A 27,025-nucleotide genomic window follows, 5' to 3' on the forward strand; every position below is an offset into this window, starting at 1 on the left:
CAGCACTGCTTCACCATGGGAGTAAAGCTAGTGCAGCTGATCCTGTGGGGAGTGTTATGGGAACTGCGAAAAAATTGTTTAAAAAAAGTGTATATGTGTGTGTGTGTATATATGTATATATAATATGTGTGTGTATGGATATATGTTAATATGTATATTATAAAAAAGCACAATGTGGGTTTGGAGCAGACATGGTGGTGTCCGCATATTATTAAAAAGCTAAAATAAGAGGCTGGGGAATAAATAAAAGTGAAGCTGGGTTGTGAGGAGTGAAAGAGCTGCACACACAAGAGAAGGCAACACAGGTTCTGGGAGAACCACACACGAGAGAGAGCAACTCGGTCGAGAAGAGAAGCGCACAAGGGATAGAGTACCTAGAATAGAAGGGGAGTAGCACGGGAGAGAGACAAAGCCGTACACCAGGGAGAACAACTTGTAGTACAGGCTGGGTGGAAGAAACACAGGGGCTAAAGAGCTGGAAAACCATGTTTAACCAGAAAGAAAAAGTGAATGGACACAATTGAAAGGACGGTAAAGAGGATCTTTTCCAGGAAAGGGTCAAACACCATATGAGGAAGCTGGCAAGCCAGCTACTATATGAGAGTGACAACATAGCCAAAAGTAAAAGCGTTACGATACAGGAAGGGAGCGCTCCAAGCCGTATGCAAGTCCATGGTAAGGCCACACAGCAAGGCTTTCGAGGCCAGACAGCTTCCATCGTCGGGTAGGCGAGACCTAGAAAGCCTCCAGACTTTGGGTGAACATATCAGGAGGGGGGTGTTGGCTTGAAGTGAAATCCAGCTTTACCCTTTCATTACAATTGCCCCCCTTTAAAACCTGGCCCTGCCTGCAGCATTCTGACCAAGGTCTCGTTTTAGCTACAGTGCTGTTGGCTTATAGTGCTGTTGGCTTTGTTTGCTTTTGTCCCTTTTTCTCGACTTTGCCCTTGAGCCTTCCTGTTCAGGGCTCGATATCCTGCTGGCAGTGAGTTGCTATCTGCTTTGGTTGCTGATCTGTAGGCCATTTTGACTTTTGTCCTTGAGCGTCGGAACAGGCTGTCAGCTGCCCTCTGCTCTCGGTCGCCCCACCCTCTCCCAGCTTCCACAGGTATTTCAGGACGTTGGGCTTTGCAGATGTTTTGAGAGAACACTGTGTGTGCACTTGATACTCGCTCTAGGTCTGGGTTGAGCCATGAGGCACAGTAGATTCATGTTTACTGCTGGCCCAGGTGAACATTTGGATGATGGCGCGGGTTTTCCTTATTGTGCTCAAGTGGGGGCTGTGATTTTCAATAGTTCACCCCCCCTTAAAGTATTCTGCTCAAAGGCTACAGCTGTGTGATTGATCATGGTGGAGGGGCCATTAACCATGGTTCATGCGACTGCAGAATATATATAGTAAATGTATTTTAGATAACATTGCATGTTAATTTATGTTTTACGTCACGGTCGTGTGATTCATTGCCTTGGACAAGTGCAAAACCTTTGAATTAGAACCAGCATTGCATACATTTGACGTCAGTCGTGTGCATTTAATTTTTTACTACCTACGTCGGGGAATTGAAGTGTTTTGTCATTGCATACCAGAATACATCAGCTATGTTTTATTTTATTTTAAAATGTTATGTCCTGTATGGGCTAAGTGGGTTCATCGCCCCAGGTAGGTTGCTTTCGTGGCCCTTCAGGGTGTACCGTCTACAGCTCAGAGGTATGTAGGGAGGTGGGCCTAGGCCTTAGGCAAAGGGTTTGGCCTCGTACCCTAGGGTCCTCTTCCAGGAAGGGTGCTTGAAAGTAGTAAGTGTGTAAGCGCACTCATGACAATTGATGATAATTGAGAGAATCCGTACTACTCGATAGAGGAACCATCTACTCCGGCCCGCTATTAGGACTACAAATTCATTCTGCTTTCTGGTAGACAAGCAGGGATGAGAGTGTACATTCATACAGAGAAATTACCAGCGGAGTAGAGGAAGTTAATTGTGTAAGCACAAAAAAGGAATTTGACCATAGAAAAATGGAATGCAGGTATTAAGATGGGAGCATTGACTTTAACCACGGGCTACAGGAATTTTGAAGAGGATTTGTAAGAAACTTTTCCTGTAGATTGCAGTTTTTGACAGTGTCTTTTCCTCTTCTAGTTCAGCGCAAACATGATTTTTTCCTTGTTCTGAAGTTAACAATCACTAACAGTCGGCACTCAAGAATATTGCTTAGTTTGATGTCAGCTGAGGTTGTGGGATCTACTGTGACATCATTCAACAGAGACCCTACCACCACAGTACAAGATTAAATACCACCCAGATGTTTCCGCATGAATGCATAGCCACTGGTTGTTTGCCACAGCTCCTCGCTAAGTCCCGGTGCTATGCAGTCTTTGTTTCTTGCACAGAGGTCTCCTGAACCTCCAGGCACTGCCATCTGAATCCTTTAGTCATGGAAAACCACCTTTTATGTGTCCAACCATTAGTTTTTGTGACCGTTAGAACACTTTTTGTTTGTGTTTATAGTTACTCCTGAGGAAATGGGACTGTGAGAGTATGATTACATGGCCCTCAATCCTTTTTCTACTTCAGTATTGTGTTGAGTGTATCTTCTTGTTCTAATACACATCTTCCTCAGTGTATGTTGACATTTCATGGATTATGCTACAATGAGGTGAACCAGTGCCCGTAGCCTGTATCCGCCGACATACAAATCAAAACCCCCTTTCCTGTGGCATTGCTTTCAGCCTCCATGTTTTAGCTGAACAACACTTTGCTTGGGATTAAAGGACTGTAATCATTTTAATGTTTCCCACCTGAAATGTTAAATTCAGACCGTGGATGGTGATAATTGACAATAAACACACTATTGTTAGGAGTTCCCCCCCAAAGCAGGCATGCTAGTATTATGGGATCTAAGCGAGTTGGAGAGGTCAAGATCACCATTCCCCAAATAGGTAAAGGGGGGGGGGGTATCATGCTAACATCAATGTTTATTAGATGGAACCTCACCTCAACCCATCCACATTGCTGCATCAACTTCCTACATAAGGTGGCATGTGCCTTTCCATAGGATACTCCTATGGGTGCAGTTCTTTTACTACCACCCTCCCGCGGTTGCATCCAGATTATGCCATTTCTAATCATAAACTGTTCTAATGATGGGGTTTGGATTTAATTGGGTGGTCACCCACCATGAAAGGAGATGCCACGTTTGCTTTTGTGCAGATAAACTGTGCTTGGGGGTTAAAGTGGGGGGCTGGGGCGATTAACCTAGGGCTGAAATTCCTGGTCTTTGAGGCAGCATGGTGTGTGACGAGCTCCCGGCTTTAAAGAGGTGAACTACACAGTAAGGAGACAAAGTTTTGAGCTGGTGAAGGGTTCTGCTCTTGAATTAGCAGATTATTTGATGCTACATGACAATTAGAAAGGGCATGCTGGGTAAAGTATGGTGAGTGGCCTACTGAGGGTAGGCTTTTGTTGAGAACACCCTGACTAGAAACATTTCTTTCAGACAAACCCCACCCTGAGGGTAGAATTGAATGAAAATGTTCGTTTTAATAAAGGTGGCCAAGACAGTAAAAGATCCACTGAAACAAATGTATTCATTTGATTGCTTAATTAATTAAAACCATTGCAATGCATATACACCATGCAACGTGCGTAATAAATAAACAAAAAAAACCAAATACAATTAATAAAATGAGAGTAGAAACAACATAAGCGAGGTCTATATGCCCCAATAAGCAAAGTTGCTCCAAGAACATAATATCGAGAAAGTGTAAAGGTAACTAGAAGCTTCCTAATGCAGACTATTCGTATTGGGAATTATCCTTTGATGGCTACCGAGTTAAGCAGGCAGTCACTTTTTCAAACATGGCAATTAAATGCAGAGGTCAAACAGTGGGGTAAAGGTCCCAAAAGTTAAGTGCAATTGTTCTGCGCCCGCCTATTGCTTTTCTTTAAGATTGTCCCCAAGCTACCATGTACTGTACAGTTTACTAGCTGTTTAAAGTGCCTGTGCCTTAGCTAGTGAAGTGCTAGTGCCCCTGATGCCCTGTCGGATTCTGTACTCTGGTAAAATTCCCAATTGGTAATTAGTCCTCCACACCTAACTTACCAAACCCCTCATAGTCCAGACTGGTGATCCCGAACAATTCCATGTGAAACGGGTAGTGTTTAGCAGTACACTCTTCTGGTGCCACTTTTACACACAGCCAGGGACTTTGAGAGTCCTCTATGGTGCCACCGCATAATGCGCTCATTGCCCCTAGAAGCATCGACAGTGGTGACAGCCCCCTCCACTATAAAATATTTGCTCTCTAGAATATAAGTGACATGTTAGATCTACACACTTTTTGTGTTTCCCTCTTCCTTTTCTAGGTTGCTTCTTATATAGTGCTTTTGCATCTGGTTAGTTTCATGCATTATTTTATGTGAAACTGAACTCCACACCATTTACTCAGTATTATAATAATATATTTTAGGCTCACAAAAAAGGGAGTAATTACATAATCACATTTGATAAAATAATTACGCCTGAGAAATGCCTTTACAATTACTACCCTGTAGGAGCATGAAGTCCACTGCCATCCAGCACGTAAGACTTTAAAGCTTGACTTAAGATTTGCTTTCTCTGTAAAACTGCAGTGCCTGCCCATGGTCCTGAATGTTACATTATTTGATATTTCTCCCCGCGGATCACGCGTTTACATGGACCCTGACAAGCGACAGCACAACTTGCAGTATTCAACATTGGAATTAAGCAGTATTTAAAATTGGTTCGTTTCTGACTCGGTTGTCCGCTTCACAATAAAGAATAGAGCATATATATATTTTGTAATCAATGATGTGAAAATCAAGGGAGTGGGGGATTTATTTATTACAGACTTTAAATGGTGTCATCCAGGGGTAAGGCATTTATTGATCGCTCTAAATAAGACAAACCTGGCATAATATGTAAGGTGGAAACTTGCTTTATTTTTCACAGCTATAATTCCAAACCCTCCTTCTACCCTTGTATTTGCATGGGGCAGAATTTATCCTCTTACTTGTAATCCTTTCCTTTTTCTCCAGTATAATCTTTCTTATAATCACAACCTTCAGATATCTTCACTTACATTGAAAATAACCACTGCATGGTTCTATCTATTTATCTGTCTAAATCCACCTGTCTGTCTCATCTATTTAAGAGGTAAAAATAGAAAACATTGCATTGATTTCCTTTGTCTTTACAGTTCAGATTTTAGTATCGTCTGCTGGAGCCATTTTGTTCGCCGTGTTTTGTTCCCCATGAGAAGATCCCTGGACACTTGAAGGTTTGGTAGAAGCTTGACATCCCACTGATGTCCCTCTCAGCCTAACCCATGGTTCCCAGATCTCATTTAAAGGTCGGGGAAATTGCCAGGTTTTCAGTGGTGGAGCCTCATGCCGCTCATCTGTTACAATATAGAATTGTATTTTTCCTGCCTGGGTCAGCCATGCAAGGAATAACGTCCCGGTGAAAAAAAGTTACTAATGATTTGCGCACCCCCCCCTTAAAAAAAAAACGTGTTTTTTCGTGTACATAAATCCACACCCTGGGGTTTGTTACTGTAAAGCACAAAGAAATGCTGGCCTGACCCTCTGATAAAGTTTTTTTCTGAAATATGCCTTCCATGTCAGCAGGAATACTTTAGTTGAAAGATATCAAGTCAAAAGGGATCTCTTCTCATGATGGGCAGCTCTCTGCTGGGGTGGCAGAGGCAGGACCTTCATGGCGCTGACTGATTTACAAACTGCCAGATCTAAATGACACACAAGTTCCTAAGCTTTTACCCTCTGCTTAACTTTTTTATTTCTGGTTTTTCTTACCCTCCGAGTTGCATTTCAAGTATTCCCTGGGTGTAGTCTGTGGGGTGGGATAGGGAGGAGGATGGAGGAGGGCGAGTACAAGAACAGGACAAGATTGCTGCCGTCAGGCCTTCTAAATGAAGGTGCTGTCCGCTTTGTGTCACTGCACTGACAAGTAAAGGAAAGAGTCATCAAGATGAGAGGGCATTGCTGCCTGGTCACTTAATAATTTAGTAACAGAATCGTGCTGATGTAATTGGAAACACAGGAAGAAGTGCTACTCGGCACGCGCCTCACCATCTTTGGCATTTCAGATCTTAAAGCAGGAATATGTCTCAGTATTAGTTTTTTGAAAATTTGAGAATTTTGTAAAACCGAACCTAAGCCCCTGGAAAGACCAATGGATTGTTAGTAGTGGTAAATATGTGACTAGGAGATTTGGGAAATACATTACCACCTGGCTTCTAAGATCATGAAATTCTAGCAATAGAGTGATTCCTACATACTCAATGAAATGTATGGAAGGGCAAAGCTCCTGTGCGATGGAATTCCTTTTCTGATCCTCTATGTCATGAAAATAATTTCATACGGTTTGGGAAACATTGCAAAAGTTGGTTGTTCAAGCAGGTATATCACTGCTGATTGTTTTCTTTCCTGTGCTCTCATTAATTCTCTGACTACTCCACGCCAAGATATTGCTGGTGAACGTGCGCCTAATCAAGTTATCTTAAAACAACGTAACTTAACCAGTTGAGAGTTGAAGGTGGGTAATTATGGCGGAATTGATAGAAATGAAAGATTCGAGCATTGGAAGCATTGCCAGATGAAATTAATAGATAATAGTCCCATAAAGGTAATTAAAGCTCACTCTGTCTTTCCTTGCCATTTGAAATCTTGTGTTGCTCAGTTGCTCCACACCGCGAAAAGTGCCCTTTGCACATGCAAATCTTCTAAGGCTATTAGAGAGGCATTCAGCTCGGAGAGATAAGCTGCTTTTTTATAAAATGCCAGTTATTTAGATAGCCTTCTGTAGCTGCAAGTATATGTACACATTATTTTTACAATAGTCACTCCACTGACCTAGTGACACTTGGCAATGACTTTTCTTTTCTCTTTTGTTTTAGGATAAGCTTGGCATATCCCAGAATATATTGAATGGAAAGGCACATTAATGGCGAGATGGCCGACAAGCTGAACCCTGTGGACTATGGGGTGCAAATCCGGTTCATTGATGACCTAAAGGAGCCAGCAAAGTCACAGAAGACCAGGAGTAGAACCCCAAAAGCAAACTCTTATGGCGTGGCCGTACGAGTTCAGGGAATCGATGGGCAGCCATTTGTGGTTCTTAACAGCGGAGAGAAGAGGGAGTCGTCCTATGGCGTTCAAATTAGGACAGATAACACTTACAGAGAGACTGCCTCACATAACCCACCTGTGTCCAATTTGCCCCCTGACTCATATGAACGGGTTTCAAACACCAGCAAGGTAGCGGGCTCCATCAGTTCAGATTCTGACCTTCCAGAGAATCCTTATGCTGTTAGAAGGGCCCCCCAAAGAATATCGCAGACTGGCTCCCAATATAGCAGTACGTCCGATGAAGAGCAGGGTTCAAAGTATTACACAAAGGCACAGCAGTCACGGAGCTTTCAGTCCGGCACTGGGAGTAGACCACCCTCCAGGGATCAGGTACCTTCACCACCACAGAGAGGGTATACGTCACAGTTGTCCAAGAACTCTTCTGTGGAGGACCTAAGAAGATCCCGATCCCAGGACTCCGTACTTTCCACTGACAAGGGGGACTCCTATGGAGAACGACCCTACAGCGAACGTTCATCTCCAATTAATGCACGTCCATCCCAACCTACAGGTGGAAACAGCGGGAGCAGTAGAACTGCTGATGTCAGTAAAAGTAAAAGGATTGACGTTAGGGAAGAAAGGGATAACATCTCAGGGCTAAGACCAATGGTGAGACAGCAGTCTGTGTCTCCTGAGGTTCCAAAACACCCTCTGCCAAAAGCCCCTGTACCCCCTGCATCCCGGGTTGCCGGCAAGAACACTGAAAGCACTGACATTGACACCAAGCCTCTCTCGTCTGTGGATTCGTTGATAAGTAAATTTGATGTGAAAGGCCAGCCGAGAGGCCGATCAACGGGGCGGAGGAGCCGCATCTCGCTGGATGAGCGCAAGAGGTCTCAGAGCTTGGATCGCTTGGACCAAGTGACCCATTATGATATGGCTGACTTCAGGGAGCTGCAAGGGAGGGAAGTGTCCAGAGTGCAGAATGGGGGCCAGCCAGGCACAGACGGAACTTCCTTCAACAGCAACAGCCTGAGTAGATTGCAGCGAAGAGGGTCTCAGGAGGTCGAGGTGAGCCGGTCCGAGCTCACCAGGGAATGGCTGAACAAGAGTGTGGAGGAGCCCGTGATAGAGCGACAGCAGCAAAAGAAAGTTCAAGCAGCGCTGCAGGTAACCTTTTGTTTTCTGTGCCCTTTTGTAGTGGCATAAATAAAGCATTTAAAGTGATCGTGTAAGTGCATTGGTGCAAAATTCATTGGAAATGCTTTATATCACTAGTCTGTGTTTAATTAATTGTTAGTGATTGTGTCACTATATGTATGAATTCTGCCTTTAGGCTATGCACACACTTGTAGCAGCATTAATGTGAAAATAACGGGGACGGTACATTTGTAGACTAATATTTGCATGATGCCTGAAGTAATCCTGTGCTCTACGAGTAAGAGAAACAACATTGTGCTTAGAACTCTATTAGAAAACTAAGCAAATGAAATAAATGTTGTCCTTGGTACCAGTTCGCCGTGTTCAGCAAAGGCAAGCAAAACGAAATAGATTTTTCGCTACTTAACTCTTCTTAAGAAAGGAATAATTCTACAAGATATGCAGCAAGCCTTCATTTCTGTTACTTTTCAGGATATTTGATGTGAATACTACTGGTGTTTGCAGTTCTCTTTTCTTAAAATTCCTGGGGTGTCCTGAGGGCAGAGTAGCGGGTTTGGTGCATCTATTAAACATTTGAATTGGAATAGTGGGCATATTGGTGGCAGTTCTTTCTAAAGTGTTCTGTGGTTGTTCATGCTTCAGGTAATCTTCTTTCCCTATTAGAGATTGGTCATTTTTGAACAGCGTTCAGTTTCTTCGGTCCCTCCGGTAGCTGGACCTCTGTCTTGCAAAAGGCAAAAATACAGCTATGCCTCTTGTAACTGACTTCAGTCATGCTATGCGTTTTCAGTTTTCCCAATCTGATTGTTCTGACTTTTTCTTTAATTTTCTTAGCATTTTTTTACATGCTTCCATGCCCCCCCCCCTTTGGATTTGTCACAGTACTAACACTTCTAGAGTTTCCCCATATAGAAGGATTTGAGGCCATCCAGATTCAAGAGAAAGTCCCTTTATTTTCACAGGCCTAGGATAATTGTACTTTCCAGTCAGTTTGCTCCTATAAAAGGGCTCTACAACCAGTGAGATGTACAGTACCACTTATTCCTCTAACGTGATGAACTGAAATGTCACACTGAGCTTGCAAAGAAGTGCCATCCCGGCTTAACTTCAATGAAGAGGGTTTATATGTAACATATACTTTTTCACTGAAAACAAATAGATAGGTCATCTCCATCACCTTATTGTAGTCATTAGCATCACATGGAATGTTCGTCCTATATATAATTCCTTCAGTTTTTCCGTGTTATAATGTTATCTGCCTAGTCCTTTGTCCCATTTTTTTACTCCTAGATTCTGCAACATATTGTACTGTTCTGTTCTACACATAGTCCAGGTTGTGCGTCTCACACCATTTCCCCCAAATCTTCCTATAGTTATCTCAACAACCCCAACTCTTATATATTTCTCTCTGCTACCCTACACCAATCCATAACCATGAGGCAATTATTGTAAGTCTGTATCCTTTTTCCAACCCCTAGCAGTACTATATTCTGTCTGGTCACTGCCTTCACATATTACATAAATGCTCGTATTTATGTTGTGATAATGCCCACTCTTGCATACCCCCAAAACAAGATTTTAACATTTAATTCAGTTTTCAAGTCTGTCATGTTGGTTTATAATTTGCTGATTCACTCCTAGTACTTAGTAATCTTTGGGCATTTCACCAAAAATGGTCTCATTGTGTATATCCTTTTCCCCCTAAGGATTAGCATCAAACTTGACATTCCACTAGAAAACCAATCCTTCGAAGTTTCTGGCAAATTTTATGTGTTTGTCACAGAGTGCCAATCTTATTAACAAAATCATTTTTCTTCCCCCATGTTGAACAGCTCCCCCACTTGATCAATAAGCACAAATGTCAAACTACCAAGAGTAGGCTAAATGTGTAAAGGCTCTTGCAAATTTCATGCAGAGACGTCAAATTGTGCCCTTTTTAAAATTAATAAATAAAAAAAGATGTGACTTATAGCTTGGTTCTCTACATGTTGCACTTAGGGCGAGAACTGCAACAACAAGGTGATGGATGATGGAATACTTGAAATAATCTCAGCCACAGTTAATCGTTTGGGCTGCATCCTAGTCCATAATTTTCCACCCCCCATGCCTCCTCAGTTTGGTACTAGCCATAGGTGGTGTTTCCTTCTGCCTACCTTGTGGTGCCCTGAGCGTTCCTCTTCCCTATACCTGGTTCCTGTGCTGGCACTGACTGGAGAGTCCCCCCCCCCCCTGCCGCTCTTTGTCATCTGCGGCCGCCGAGCGGGGGACTCCATTACCCAGGATCCTTTGCTGGGGTGCCGCTGATGACCGCATCCCTGCGCCCGGAGGACAGTTAAAACCCCTGCAGTCCCCGCGTCGCGGGATCGCGCGCGGGTCTGCGCCGGGCTAAGCCCGGGCAAAGGGCGGGCCCTCTGTGGGACTCGGAAGCCAGAGAAGGCTGGGCTGGGCCACCCCCTGAATCCACGGACTTCGCAAACTTCATAGACCAGGTGACAACGACTTTTATTGTAAACAACCACATAAGTTTGCACTAACTGTTGGACATTACTGGACATTGCTGTTTAAGCTAGCTTCTTATATTTTCACTTAACAGATCATGGCCCTCACCAATGATAACGGGGGGTCCCTTCTGTCAAAACCTAGCGGGGTAAGCTTCTCTGGTACACTAGATGGTTACTTCACCAGGGCGGTAGCCGTCCTGGAACGTGAAATTGCGTTCACGGAGGAAAGATTATCATCAGAATTTCTCAGTGGCAAAAGATCATCCCTGGGCAGTATCCTGAACAGTGTAACTCCTGAGAGGCGAATTAGCCAACGCCTTACCGACCTAGGATTACCAGAAACCAGCATCGTCTCGGAAGAGCATAGTATTATTACTTTGGGAAATAGTACACAGGATAGCATAACTGATACCCTGTTTTTTTATCAGCTTTAACACCCCCCCATAAAGATCAAAGTATGCCCCATAGTGGATACAACGTCAACCCGCAGTAAACAACTAGGGAAAAGAAAATGGTGCGGGGGTGTACAAAGAGGCAGACGGGCTAAAATCCCCAAGTTTGTGACCAAGAATATTAATTCCCTGGGAACTAATTGCAAAAACCAAGTTCCTATTCAGCATCCTACCCCTCTAGCTCCGCCTAACACCAGGGAACATCTCCAGCCAAAAAGCCCATCACCGTTCATTCAGGGGGGGGATAGTTTGATCGCACAGGTAGAACACCTGGTAAGTCCATTTACACTCCCACTCCTAGAGAGACTTAGAGTGGTTAGCGCAGGATTAGATAAGTTACAGCAAACCACCACAGATAACAATCACTTGTTACAAGAGTTGGTGGGTAGTAAGAGGTTGTTAGGCGAAGTACATCATCAAAGGTTGGGGAATGGTACCAATAAACTAACTAGACCACCTACCAGCCAATCGCCAACAGCACCACCATCCGGAATCCTGGACACGAGGGACACTAGTCTAGCCGAAAATAAAGGGAGCCCTGAAACCCTTGGTGGCTGGAGCAAAGTATTTGAGGGTTCCAGATCAGCACAAGTAGAGGTCAAACACTTAGCCACACATGGCCCTCACAAAGGGGACAAGGCATAGAAATCCTACCCCTGGGGTTCTTGTATAGACCAGGGGAAGTACGAGCCGACAACATCAGAACCAGGAGGTACGTTACTAAGTGTAGTAATGGGACAGATGGATGGAACACAATCCCGGTCAGGTCGTTTAGGGGGAAAACGCGGGGCGGATCGGAAACCCTATCACATCTGGAGGTCACAAACAGATTCAACATCCTCTCAGGTCTAAGTGACTGTGACTGACCGAGTGAGTCCACCGCCACCCCCAACCCCCCTCGATGGCCCTGACCCTCAGTTGGACTGTCCCACATTATCCAGTAGCAGTGGGGCGTTCCGCCCCGGCGTTGCCCTGGATGGTGTGGGCTCAACCGGTATTCTAGAAATAGATAGGGATCGTGAGGAACTCACCACTAGAACAGCACGGCCTGGTATATCTGCTAAAAACACTGGGGTGAACACAGAGGGTAATCTAGAATATAACATCCACTCTTGGAATATAGCGGGGCTAGCAAGTAAGATCTCAGACCCTTTATGGATTGAGTTTGTAAAACACTTCTCCATTATCTGTCTCCAGGAGACCTGGGTAACTGACTGTAACCTCGCTATTGAGGGCTATAAATCCTTCTTTGTACCGGCAACAAGCTCCAGAAGCGGACGGGCCTCTGGGGGCCTAGTCATCTTTTTTTCCCTGGCATTAAGATGTAGTGTTAAGGTCCTTCCCTCAGGCAACAAAAATTTCCAGGCGATCTTGCTGGGGAAAGATGAGAATAGCATGTGTGTGACCAACTTTTATAATGCTACTTGTCAGGGAGAGGGCTGTAGGACCACCGAACTACACAATTTTATCACTCAGTGCCGGGGACCTGCCAGAAGGAATTTGATGCTAGTCGGGGACTTTAATGTCCATCTATGTGGTGATCCCATGTTGTACACTGTATCAGATATTGGATGTCCCCTGTCATCGGGACTTAATTTCGAACATACTCCAGAGGGTTCTACTCTGAACCACCTACTAGAGGAGCAAGACCTTCTGTTCGCTATGAACATCGCACCACCAAGTGCCACCCAAAAAGAACCTACATTTAAAGGAGGAAGCCATGGCACTTTCATTGATTTTATTATAGTAGATAGAAATCTATTGACACTTTTATCTGGCTTTCAAATAGTTCCAAGCGTTTTTAGTGACCATAACCCGCTCTGTGTTCTGTTAGGAGGAAACCTCATGAAAAAATTAAAAAACAACACCACACCGCGAGATAACATGTTGCAACCTATTAACGGTGGGAGACTTATAAAATGGAATAAGGTGGTACCGTCCGATTTCCTCAAAACTAAAAAAGGCTTGTGAAAATGACTTCCTTGTTTGTATTAACCCCAATCCCGAGAGTAAAGGAGTCCTCATAGCCTTCGAGAACATTGCCCAAAACGTGGGAAAGATGTTGGAGGCACGGGGGGGGAACCCACCTTGGACAAACCCAAGTGGTTTTGCAAAAACTGCTCTAAAGCTGCAAGAGATCTGAAAAAAGCACTCAAAACACTTCCCTGAGACAAAGTCTTGATCAGCTCGCTCCGGCTAACCTACAAAAAGGTGTTAACCAAAAGAATGTCCGATTTGAAAAACGCATTATGGGAGGAACTGCTAAACCCCTTGACCCTTTCAAACAGCTCCAGGTTCTGGAACACAATCAACCAATCACCTCTAGAACCGGCTGGGGCCAGTGTAGTAGGGTCAAACATTACGGAGGGCGAATGGGTGGATCATTTTGTTGCTATCTTCCAGGATAACAACGCACAACCAGCCCCCCCTTATAAGAGGCACGGGCAGGAGGTAATGGCTTTTTCAGTAGACGAATTATTGGAGAGAATAAGTAACCTCTCCAACAAAAAGGCGCCAGGTCCAGATGGTATCCCCCCAGACCTTTTTAAATCCGATCCCACATTCTGGGCCCCAATCCTTACAGCTGTGGGAAACGCTGCAGCAATAAAGGCTTGTCCAGCCTCATGGGGTCTCAACAATAGTCCCTGTATTTAAAAAGGGAGACCGAAACTGCACACTAAACTATAGGCCTATCTCCCTGATAGACTCCATTGTAAAGGTCCTAGGGGGAATTATCCTGAAGAGGTTGTCCACTTGGGCTGAAGAGAATAAGATCATTTCTGATATACAATATGGGTTCCGTAGAGGGCATTCCACTTTGGCTCAGTGTCTCAACCTCTACCTACTCCTGGGAAAATACACCATTGCACGACCAGGAACAGTTTACATGGCCTTCATGGACCTTTCCTCGGCTTTTGACTGTGTCAACCGGGGAAAGTTGTGGCAGTCCATGGAGGCCATGGGGGTAGAGCAACACCTAGTGAACTTTTTAATGGACTTACACAGCGACACAAAGGCTAACGTCAGATACACCAGGGATCTCAAGGTCACACAAAGTTTTAGCACTAGCCGGGGGGTAAGGCAAGGGTGCATCCTTGCCCCATTTCTATTTAATTTATATATCAACGACCTAGAAGATCACCTGGTTAAGACGGGGGCCGATTACCCGTATGTGGGTCGTCGGGGCCTACCAGTTTTATTATACGCCGACGACGCCGTCCTGATAGCCCGTACCCCCAAAGGGCTTCAAACACTATTGGACGCCTTTTATGGATTTATGTTAAAACGAGATCTGCACATAAATAACACCAAATCCTATGTATTGCAGGTAGGGAAGGCAGCTAGAAAACAGCATGTATTTAAGGTCAACGGTACCAGGGTGCCTATTTGTACTTCCTTTTCCTACCTAGGGGTACTTCTAGACCAACAATTAAACTGGGTCGCTTGCATGAATAGAAAAAGGGGAGAAGTAGTTAGGGCCAACGCTGCGCTTTTCGACTTCGCAACTAGAATGGGTAACAGACCGGTGGCAGCCATGCTGAAAGTTTATCGCTCTAAGAGTCTAGCTATAGCCACATACGGGAGTGAACTCTGGGGTTACTGTAATCATGCATGCCTACAGATTGTCGAAATTTTTTTTTTTTTTAAAACTCTTATGTGTCCCACAGGGAACTCTTAACCTATCAGTACATGAAGAAACTGGCATGCCTTTTTTAAGCGACACTTTGCAGCCAGAACAGAAGGGGACGCAGTGACAATGTTGGCTCAATAAACACCTAGGGCTAACACATAGCTTGTTAAAAGAAACCCTTAGCCTAGACAATATGTCCAAAATTCCTTGGCTGAGTTATCTTAAAGACACCTTCCGCAAAGAAGGGCGACCAGATCTTTTTTTTAAACCCGGCTGGTATAACAAATAAAGATCCTATACTCATAAAACATTCCTTTATTGCCCGCAAAAAGCTGGACAGAGAGGGTAGGGAATTATTGAAGCCTAGTGTGCGCCTCCACCTTCTGATAAAAACCTCACTTGTGGAGGAGCAATATTTACTCTGGCCCATACCAGCATATGACCGTTTCCTTTTAATCAGGTTCAGGCTTTACATGTTTCATCTTTTATTGGCAGTCCCCAGGGGCTGCTATAAGGGGATGGTGTTAGCACCCTGTGGCTGCGACTCTCAGTCTCCTCAGGATGTGCTTCACTTTGTTTTTTTGTAAATATTATGAATTCCCTAGGATCTTGTATCTTAAACCCATTTTAAAAAGGATGAACATTGTACAAACTCGGCCTGCACTATTTTATTTACAAATGTTAAATCTAGAAATTATACCCCATGTGGCGGGTTTTTTAAAATGTACTATGAAGTATAGGAAATGCTTGGACATGTAAGAGCCATTAAGTGCTAAACCTTTTAACATTCTGTTTCTCTTTTAAAGTGCAACAGCAGAACAACCACTATCATGAATTATGGGCTCACCATATGCTGTATTTTGTTTCATAAGCTTCTTTAAATGTAGCTTGGAATGCTATTTTTTATTGTAATATGAACTTTTATGGTTTTGTACACAAAAAAAACCGAATAAAGTACTTTTTGAATTGAATTTTACTAGCCATATGCAAATCAGTCTTGACCCTGCCCAATGGAAACAGTCCAGCCCGAACTGCCAGGCCAACAAAACATGTTTTATGAGTGAAGTAACGCTTTTCAGTGGTTTTGGCTGTAGGTACAAGCAACATTTCCTCTGAGTGGGAAAACACTTTTTAACCCACTCCCCGTAACTTTGTTTACCCTTCAGATCTGTATGAAATATGGCAAGCTGGACCTTAGCTTACTGTGGCTGTCCGTGGCAAATTTGGTGCAGATCCGTCCGCGGGGACCAAAATTATAGGCAAATCAAAAAATGCCCTTTCAATGTAAATTGTGGCTGAACCATAGCTACACAGTGGCGACTGCCATTTCATATCTCCTTTCTCTTTCTTGCTCTCCTTTCCTAACACCTTCCGTGCTCATGACGAGCTCAGCTCGTCATGAGGCACGGTTGTGCTGTGCTCATGACGAGCTGAGCTCGTCATAACCGCTGCAACGCTCGCACGCGGAGATAATTTCCCTGCTGTGCTGAACGTTCGAAAACGGGTATGGTCATGACGAGCACTGCGCCACCGTGCAGCGTGACGAGCGCGGCATTTTTTCAATTAAATTCAATTCTTTATTTCGGCAAAATTTGCCACAAAAGATTGCACAAAATACATACATAAATAAGTAAAAACATACCAATCTTACTGGTACACAATCATTTAAACACGATATAAAAATAATAAAAAACAAACACATGCCTGCATGGTTAAGTGTACTACCACTAAATCTTATAAAATTCATGTTGCTACCTTTATCGTTACAGTTTTAGACCTTTTTTCCTACGGGCAATGTAGACAGAATGTAGGAATCTACTAGCACTAAAGACAATAATTTGGGAAGTGTCAGATTTTTTTTTTTTTTTTTTTTTTTTTTTTTTAAAAACCTTTATTTGAGCAAGCAAGAAGGTACAAGGATGGGCCTACAACCACACGGGCCAGCCGCTAAAACGGAGTAGACACATATCATATATGCCCGCAGAGGCAACCGTCAATCAACAATGCAATACTCCACATTATATACAGGACAAAAACAGGTTTTATATATATGAAAGAACAAACATACAAAAAGGCGAGAGTGTATCACTGAAGGTCAGCCCAAGGGACGCAAGGGGGGACAGCAACGGAAGTGCAGTAGCAATATTCTAAGCACTAAGGAGTTCGGACGGGGGGGGGGGGGAGGGGCACAGAGATCAGGAAGAAGAAGGGGGGAGAGCCGGAGATACCAGCTCAGTCCCTATATGAAGATTCCGGGAACGCTAGCCTAAGGAGACAGGGTAATCTCGACAGTGTCCACAAGGGGAGGAGTACAAATGTCTCCACGGTATTCGTTCCATTGACCCCACACCTTCACCCATGCCCTGGGTCTGCCCCATGCCACATAGACAGTTTTCTCACGGAACATGGACCAATCCATGTTATCCTCCCATTGCGAGAGGGCAGGGGGCCTGGAGGCCCCCCAGAGTTGCGCAATATCTCGCTTCGCAATCATATAGCCCAGGGTGGCCCATCTAGTCTGTGCCACCGAACAGTCCGTGGGCTCCCAAACATTCAAAAGACAGCGACGAGGTTCCGGACGCAAGGATATCCCTGTCACCACAGTCATCAGATCAAGCACAGCCACCCAATAAGCAGCCACCATCGGGCACTCCCAAAGAATATGCAGGAAAGTAGCACGCAAACCACATCCACGCTTACACAGTCCATCGGAGGAAAAGCCCATCACCATCAGTCGCGGTCCCGTCACGTACACCCGATGAAGGATCTTCAATTGGACCAGACGGAGTCGAGCCGGTATAGCCACCTCCTTCGGAGAGGAGAGGGCCGATTGCCAATCCTCATCATCAAGTTCCAACCCATCTCCCATCCACTGTTCCCGAAGTCGGGCCAATAAGTCAGTCCGATTGTTAATCAACTTTTTATAGATCAGGGAGATAGTGCTATCAGGAAGATGTTCGTCAAGGATACGGTCTTCAAGTGGGGAAGAGTCAGGCGGAATCTCACCAGGAGCAAACACCGAAACCAAAGCGTGCCTGATCTGTAAATAACGAAAGAATTCCCGACTACTCAGGCCGTAGTCAGCCTGGAGGGCCTGAAACGGGCGCACAGAACCCTTAGAGTATACATCCCCCACCTTAGAGATCCCAATCAAGTCCCAACGGTCAAAACCCTTGGAAGACCAAAGACCGCCCAGACGTTCTGAAGCATAAAGCGGCGTCGCCAACGTCAAGCGATCCTCCCAGCCCAGGCTCACATTCGCAGCACGCCACACCGTCAAAGCAGTCAAAGTAGGTCCCACAAGATGGCGCCCAGCAGAGCGAGAATAGAGCACTCTGTTAAAGTCACCTCCCGGAAGCTGAAGTTTATCCATCTCAAACGCCGGATTACGACCCGGCGAGAACATAGCGTGATTAATAGCGGACAGATGGGAAGCCCAGTAGTATCTCTTAATATCGGGGAGCGCCATGCCCCCATCGTACCATGGGATGGAAAGTTTCGCGAGAGCAATGCGCGGTCGCCCATCCCAAATAAGTTGCCTCTGAAGGCTCTCAATCTCCCGAAAATAGGTCTTAGGGATAGGATCATAATAATTCTGGAGAGCGTAGAGAAACCGCCGTAGTGACATCATCTTAAACAGGGCCGCCCGACCCAGTGGAGACAGGGGAAGCTTGCGCCAACGGGCAACGTCCAAACGGAGCCTAAGCAACGGGGGAAGGAGATTACGATCAAAACGAAGGGACGGGTCCAAGGTAACAAAAACCCCCAAGTATTTGAAACCATCCCGGACCACCTGAAGAGGAAGTCTACTCGGCAACGGAGGCAAGATACCAGATAAAACGTATACACAGGACTTAGACCAGTTGATGACGAGGCCTGAGTTAGCGCCAAAGGACGCAAGAACGTCAAATAAAACAGATAAAGACTTGCGAGGAGAAGTAAGATACAAGAGGATGTCGTCCGCATAAAGCGAGACGCGGTCTTCGAAATCCGGGGCCCAACGAATACCTTTAAGGGACGGTTCCCAACGGAGCCAGGCCGCCAACGGTTCAAGAGCGAGCGCGAACAACAGAGGGGACAAGGGGCAACCCTGACGGGTACCCCTGCCCAAGGAGAAGGGGGCCGACACTCTACCGTTCACTACAACTTGCGCCAGAGGTTCCGCGTACAACAGTCTAACCCAGCTAATAAACTCGCACCCGAATCCAAATTTCTCAAGTGTCGCCCACAAATAGGGCCACTCCACAGTGTCAAAGGCCATGGAGGCATCCAGGGATGCCAAAATGGCCGGTTCAGTCAAAAGCCCCGCCCTCGCCAGCGCGCCGTGGAGGCGACGTAAATTCAGAGCAGTGTTGCGATGCGGGATAAAGCCAGATTGATCCGGATGGACCAACTCCCCGAGAACCGAAAGGAGACGGGTCGCCAAAAGTTTAGCCAACACCTTAGGTTCAACATTTAATAGGGATATGGGCCTATACGAGGAACAGAGGTCACGCGGTTTACCCTCTTTGGGAATGACGACGATTGTCGCCAGACGCTGATCATAAGGAAGTATGTTCCGCTCACGAGATTCTAGAAACATGGCGCGGAGATACGGCGCCACCTTATCGGGGCGTAACTTGTACAACTCAAAAGGCAAACCGTTCGGGCCCAATGCTTTGCCCGAACGGAGCGATCGAACTGCATTGGCTATCTCATCATTCGTAAAAGGGGAGTCCAAAGCAATACGGTCCAAGTCGGTGACACAGGGCAAAGTGATATCACGCAGAAGAAGGCGGGAGTCGGCAACATCCCTCACAGACACGGGAGCATATACCACACGGAAATATTCCGCAAAACGATCAACAATGGCGGTCGGATCAATCACATTCTCACCACTCGCAGACTGAATCACGGGCACCACACGATTAACTCTTTCTTTCTTGTCCAACCACGCTAGGAGTTTGCCCGCCTTGTCACCCACATCGTACAATCTGCCCTGCTGCTCACGAAACATCACCTTTGCAGCGTCAGTGACCAGAGATTTATATGCAAACTGTTTTAGACCCAGGACATGGAGTTTCTCAGGCGTGACACCAGATTCCAACTCGTCCTCCAAAGCAGAGATCTCCCCCTCAAGGTCCACCACCTCCCTCCTCCCAGCCCTCTTAGCTTCAACAATCAAGGAAAGGGCCTGTCCACGAATCACAGTTTTAAAGGCTTCCCACAGGGACACAGCCGAAGAGACCGACCCCTCGTTTTCCAGGAAATACGCATCCATTGACTTGAGCAAGAGGGTACGAGTCTCAGGGGAGGAAAGATACCAAGGGTTAATGGGAGCCACTCGGCTCGCCGCCTCTACTCCAACCTCGAAACGAAGCCAGAGCGGCGAGTGATCAGAAATACCCCTCGGCAAATGTAAAATCTCACGAACCGCCGACGATTGGGCTGCGGGCATCAGGAAATAATCCAGCCGAGACAGACTGCCATGAGCCCCAGAATGGAAGGTGTATTGGAGCTGAGTAGGATGCAACAGTCGCCAGCAGTCCACAAGGCCAAAGGTATCTAAAAACCCACCCAACCACTGCTGAGCCTGCGGGGTATCTCTAGGGGGATGGCGATCGTGAAGGCCGGAAAGCACCGAATTAAAATCACCGGCCAGAAAGAGAGTACTATCAGGGAGATCTAACAAAACACGGCCCAAGTCAGTAAAAGTAGAGGCCTGCAAACCCGGGGGAACATAAACATTGAAGAGAGATAGGGTGCGGCCTTCATACCTACCCACCAGGACAGTATATCTCCCACGGTCATCATGAATCACCTCATCGATCGCCAGGGGGAGGGAGGTTCGAACAAGAATACCCACACCCCTAGATCCGGAGGTAAACCCCGAGTGCGCCACAAGGCGGTAGCCCCATCTATTCATTGCATAACAAACATTACCAATCAAATGGGTTTCTTGCATGAAAACAATGTCCGGTGACAAACGTCGTATACATTTTAAGACCACACTGCGCTTAATACGATCTCCCAGGCCATTAACGTTCCAGGAAAGAAATTTCAACCCTCTACCCCCCATCCCAGCCGCCCGAGCCAAGACCCCTCGTCCATGAGCTAGACATCAGAAACAGCAGCAAACACAGGAGCAACTCGCCTTGAAAACAACACACAGAAAAGAAAAAACTTCCCAACCCCCCTCCCCCAAACTGAAGAGAAACACCCCCCACCCTGCACCCCTGCAAAAAGCTAAAGAGCCACCCCAACCTGCAGTGTGCCTGTCGCCCAAGAACCCCTATTCTACACAAAGACCCCGGAGGAGGAAAGGTCTCCGTTCCACCCTCCCCCCGACCTCAGCAAGAACAAAAATAACAAACGAAAGACAGAATGATCACAATGTAGAGGGACGCCGGCCAACACTCCTGAGAATGTATTCAAAATAAGACATAAGAGCCGAACAGTTAGATCTCCACACCACCTTCGGCACCACCAGGGTGAGCGGCGGAGTCAGTCTCAGGAGGACGGTCAGGCAATGAGTCCAGCCAGTCATTTACAGCATCTGGCCGATCAAAGAAAAGGGTACGCTCATTGTATTCGACCCGAAGTCTGGTGGGAAAGAGCATGGCGTAACGTAGGCCCCGATCCCGAAGACGTTTCTTGGCACCACGAAACTCCATACGTTATCTCTGAACCTGTTGGGAAAAGTCCGGGTAAAAGTTCACCGTAGCATTCTCAAAGGCCACCGGGCCTTTCACCCGCGAGGCCTGCAGGATAGCGTCCCGGTCTCTATAATGAAAAAGCTTCGCTACAATGGGTCTCGGCGGGGCTCCCGGCTTGACTTTGCCCCCTGGAACACGATGTGCGCGTTCCACCGTGAAAAATTTTGTGAGACCAGAAGGGGCCAGATGGTTCAAGACCAGATCCTCAACCAGGAGATCCACCGAGTGGGGTTCAGGGTTCTCCGGTACACCAACCAGGCGAACATTGCAGCGACGCGCCCTATTTTCAAAGTCCTCCAGGCGACGGGTCATGAAGTCGTTCCCCCGACGGAGATTTCCAATCTCTGTTTGGAGCTCCGAGACGTCATTCGTAAGGCTAGAAGATTTAATATCCAGTGATTGTACCCTCTCATTCGTCTTGCCGAGATCAGCACGAATCAGATTCACCTCAATAGCCACGGTGTCAAGTTTATGGGCCAAGGCCTCGTACTGTAGGCCGATGGATTCCCTCACACCCGAGATGGCGCCCATGATATCCTGTAGGGAGGGCTCCGCCGACTCTTCCAAAACTCGTTCGGACGCTATACTGGAACCAGGCAGGGCAGCTCCGGGGGACCCCTTAGAATGGGTATAACGGTCCATGACATTTGATTGAACTGGAGCTCCGCGCAGAGGTGTTTTCGTCTTGCGCGTCTCTCTGTCCCCTCTGCCCGCCATTTTGAAGATGCGTCACAGGACAAGCCACCAGGTTCGACGGGCCCGAAACTCAAAGTACAGGATCAAAAGTACATGAAAAAGGGGGGCACAACTCGGGTAGAGGTCGCCAAGCCAGCAAATAGGTCACATGAAAGCCCAACAGCCGATCCGCCTCCAAGTCTCAGTCGCAACACGACATCCACACCCGTGGCCCAAGTCGGAACGGAATCGAAACCGAAACTTAGGAAGGGGGGACCCACAAGGCCAGATCTCCTGCCGTTGTTGTTCAATTGCAGGACGGCTACAGAACCGCACCCCGTCCCGGGCGCACCTCAAGGGCGGAGCCCAAAAGTTCAGAGCACCATATCTCAGGAATACGAGATCCAAATCGATTTCTGAAAAGTGCCAGGGTAATCAGCCAAACGTCCCCCACACGAATTCTTGCAAGAAATCAGGATTCAGCCAGGATAAAATGCCGGGAGCGGCGAGGGTCCGGAGAGCGCTGTGCTCAAGCGGCCATCTCGGATGCCCGCCAAGCTCCTCCTCCGGGAAGTGTCAGATTTAATTATTCTATATGCCAAATTGCATGACCTAATACCCAAATGGTTACACAAGGGTTTGATCCACTTTTTTCTGGCTTGGGAGTATGCTTGGCAGAAAAACAAGATGTGAACCTCATCCTCTTTGTAGTTTCCCTCACACATTATACAGTTTTCACTTGCCACATGGGTTTCATCTTTATTTTTCCTAGACCAATATGCCATTGTAGAATTAGTCATGAGGTTACCATATCTAAACTTCATAAATAAGGTCTTTGCAAGTGGGGGTTCTACTTCATCAAGGAACACCTCGAAAAGAGGTTCATCCTTAAAAGTTACAACATTTTTCACTAGAGTCCCACATCTAGTCCTATTGATTAGTTGATTATTTATGAAAGGCCAGAAAACCTTTTTCACCGTGATTTTTGAATTATAAGGTAGCCTTTCGGGATACTCCCAAAACTGTGGAAGGCCTAATTTGGAAAACCATGTTTTAATATGTTTAAGCCAAATAATGGAATTCAGTAAATCTAAGCCCATTATTTCTTGTAGACCCTTCCTATAATCAGCCAGTTTTGGTGTCAGCCAAAGTCTTACCCAGAACATTAAGGGCCTAAGGATGGAGTAGTGGTCTGTCCTCTTAAAGTTCAAGTCCAATTGGAGAGGCACTAAAGGAGTACTTGTAGGGGCCCTTACGATACTTCGCATGAATTTATTATCCATGATGACAAAGGTATCCTTAGCCGATGGCCCCCAAATCTCAGCTCCGTAGAGTGCTGCCAATTGGACTTTGAACTTAAAGAGCTCCACGACAGGTGTCACTGCTTTACTTGTACTTGTGTTTTGCTTACTAAGGATCGGTTTAATATTTTGGGCAAAAATCACCTTACTTTTTTCGATTTGGGGTTTCCATGTAAATTTAGAGTCTATAGCAACCCCCAGGTAAGAAAAGTGATCAACTGTTTCCAATTTTTGGCCATCTAGCACTAAGCACCCTTTATCCGGTCTACAGGGGTTTAAGGCCATGCACTTTGTTTTATTTACATTGATTTCCAACCCCTTCTTATCACAATATTCACTAAAGGAGTTAAGTAGTGCCTGGAGACCTTTTTTGGTTTGCGAAATTAAGATCGTATCATCCGCGAAAAGTAACGCAGGCACCCTTTCTCCATTAAGTTTGGGAGAATCATTCATACAGCCCTCCAGATGTGCAGGAATATCGTTCACGAAAAGGGAAAATAACGTGGGAGCCAGGACGCAGCCTTGGCGGACGCCACGTTCAATTGGTATATTATGGGTCAATTCGCCATTGGGACCCCATCTCACATTGGCGAAATTCCTGGCGTGCAACTCGATTATTTGAGCCAAAATGCATACTGGCATCCCAGCCTCTTCGAGGGACCTCCAAAGGAGGTCTCGTGGCACTAAATCAAATGCCGCTCTCAGGTCTACGAAAGCGACATATTAGTGCCCTTTTCTGATGTGAACGTATTTCCAGTAAAGGCAGCAGAACCTAAAAACCTGATCAATAGTGCTGACCTTACTCCTGAACCCAGCTTGGAATTTTGTAAGTACCGTCTTCTCTTCCAACCAATCATTTATACGGGTTAGTATATGCCTTGAGTATAATTTCTGCAGGATGTCCATTAAACTGATCGGTCGGTAATTTGAGGGTTCAGACCGATTACCCTTTTTAAAAATTAAAACAATCTCGGCTCGCCGCCAACTATCTGGGAAGTCGCAGTTACTAGACAAAATGTTAAATAAATAGTTTATATAGGGTGCCCAGACCTTTGTATCGTGCTTATACAAATCCCCGGGAATTTTGTCCAGACCTGGCGCTTTGCCACTTTTCAATGCACTAATTGCCATCTCTGTTTCTTCAATAGCCTAGACACTCAATCGGGGGTGGGGCCCATGGTGCTTTTTCACTACACTTGTCTATGACACTGTCAAATTTTTGATAAAGAGTCGTGAAGTGGTTCACCCACGTGGATTCATCGAGGTATATGTCTTTCACAACTCTCCCTACATGGCTCCCATTGGCAACCAACCTCCAGAACCCTACAGTATCCTTCGCTTTGGCGGCTGCCAATATTTCTGCCCAGCTCGCCTCCTCCCACACCTTCCTTGAGGTCATCTGTATGTGCTTATACGCTTCCCTAGCTAATCTGACGTCAGCTTGGCTTTTATTTTTTATTGCCATCATAAGCTCCCCCTTAGCTATCCTACAAGACTTGCCATACCATGCTTTGCTATGTGACAGATTCCTTACATTTTTTTTGCATCCTTGGCATTTTTGTCAGTAATGTTTTCAATGCCATGAAAAACTCCTTATGCAATGCAATAAATTGTTCTGAAGTGTTGGGTAAAGCATGATACCCAAATAAGGGTGCAATGGTTAACTCAAATTGTGAGTAAATTGCCGAGAGAATGTTACCATGTTCTAACACATGTGACCACTTTAAGGCTCGCCTATTGTTACTGACCAGTATTTCGTCACATGAGACAGTTTTATATGCCTCTAGTGATGGTGCATCCCTATTCTCCAAAAACAGGAGTGGATCTAATGATAGTTCCATAGGATAGTGGTCACTCTCTAATCTATCCTTCACCTCAAGATCAACCATATACTGCCAGATGGATAATGAGACAACTACAAAGTCTAGATTACTTTTGGTGTGGGCTCTTGAAAAGGTAGTTTTTTTTAAAACATCTGAGGGAAGGCGGCCATTGCACGCCCTAAGGCCATGTTCAGCCGTCAACTTTACTATTCGTACTGCCAAGGCGGAACATTTCACAAATTTAGTATTATCCAACCGAGGGATGTTATTGGCTTGATCTTCTTCCTCAAAAACATCAATTAGCCCTGGGACAGGTTCGAAGTTGCAGTTTAAGTCACCAGCTAATATAACTGCTTCTTTACCAACCGTCCTCCCCAGGAAGGAATCTAGTTTAGCTAGAGTTGCCGATTCTTTAGTATGGCATAATGGCCTGTTATAAACATTAATTAGATAACACACTTTCCCCTCAAAAGTTGTAATTTTTAGGGCCAGGATGTCCAGTGAGCTAGTATCCATGACTTCAATCCTAATCTTCAGGGTTACTTTGACCCAGATAATTAGGCCCCCTGAGGGCCTACCCCTGGTTGATGGAACTGCTCCAATGCCAAACGATTTATAGCCAACCCTGTGCGGTGTATCGATTGCCCATGATTCCTGTAATAGGCAGAGGTCACTAGAATCAATGTACTCTGCCCACTCAGGATCCCTTAGATTCTTAGTTACTCCCGCTATATTCCACGAGACTAATAACAGTGGCGAGTTGTTGCCGATACTAGTCAGTCCTACGTTTGGAGTAACTGGTTCCAGTGGATGAGGCCCTGGGTGAGTCAGCACATCTTGGGGCATTCTGTCTGCTTCATCATACACCTCCACTTGCGAGGCATAATCCCTCACTCCCTGGACGGCTAATGCCGCCAACCCTCTCATCTTGCGGATCCTTAGGGGCAGCATCGGTACCAAGACAATGACTAGTTCCCACCCCCCCCCTCCACCCCGGTAATCATTTCTATACTCTCTTCTAAATTACATATAATAGTCGTGGGCACAGTGCACAGTATAAAAGATGAACCGTTGGAGCTGATTGTGCAGTCTATCCTTGGTGCAAGTCAATCTACTCCTTCTAGACAGCTGAACCTGTTGTAAGTTGGAACCCCATTCCACCAACTGGGGTTACCCTGTCTACCATCTCTTAACCCACCCCGAGCATAGTGTCTGGCCATTGTCCAACTTCCTTCTTGATCAAGGCACATCTGCGGAGGATAGAAGAAGGTGAGTGGTCTGGCTTCAATAGTTGAATTCCCACCAAAAGTGTTCCATGTGCATATGTGGTGTACAGTGTGTGACGCTTCAAATGTAACAACAATGCAATCACCTGGGATAGATTTATATGAAGGGCCTATCCATGGCACCCTTTGCGCCATTAAAATTGTATTTTTCATATGGTTAGATAAAGGCCTATTTTCATTCACCAATGAATTATTTTATTCCTCAGTGACCAAAAGGTTTCCTCATGATGGTTGCCTATTTCCGGGACACCTGTTAGCACTACTACATATGGCCTGGCATCAGGTGGAAGGTCTATATAACCCCCCCGCTGTTTCTCTCTTGACATAGCATTTTAACTGTTGCAGACGCTTTGATTCAGTGTTTGCAGCCTCTAAAATGCCTTTTGCTATGT

At 45.8% G+C, this 27,025-nt stretch overlaps 1 protein-coding gene across 3 annotated transcripts in view; it reads left to right on the plus strand.

Annotated features, from left to right (window-relative positions):
- The window catches only part of CGN (cingulin), a 222,679-nt gene that overhangs the window by 71,929 nt on the left and 123,725 nt on the right, over positions 1-27,025 (plus strand). For all 3 annotated transcript variants that reach the window (XM_078671006.1, XM_078671007.1, XM_078671008.1), the window contains exon 2: positions 6,937-8,278. In XM_078671006.1, the coding sequence (XP_078527132.1) occupies positions 6,968-8,278 (1,311 nt within the window). In that variant the 5' untranslated portion in view covers positions 6,937-6,967. The remainder of the gene's footprint in view (positions 1-6,936; positions 8,279-27,025) is intronic.

Source organism: Lissotriton helveticus, chromosome 12, assembly GCF_964261635.1.
Source record: "Lissotriton helveticus chromosome 12, aLisHel1.1, whole genome shotgun sequence".
NCBI lineage: Eukaryota > Metazoa > Chordata > Amphibia > Caudata > Salamandridae > Lissotriton > Lissotriton helveticus.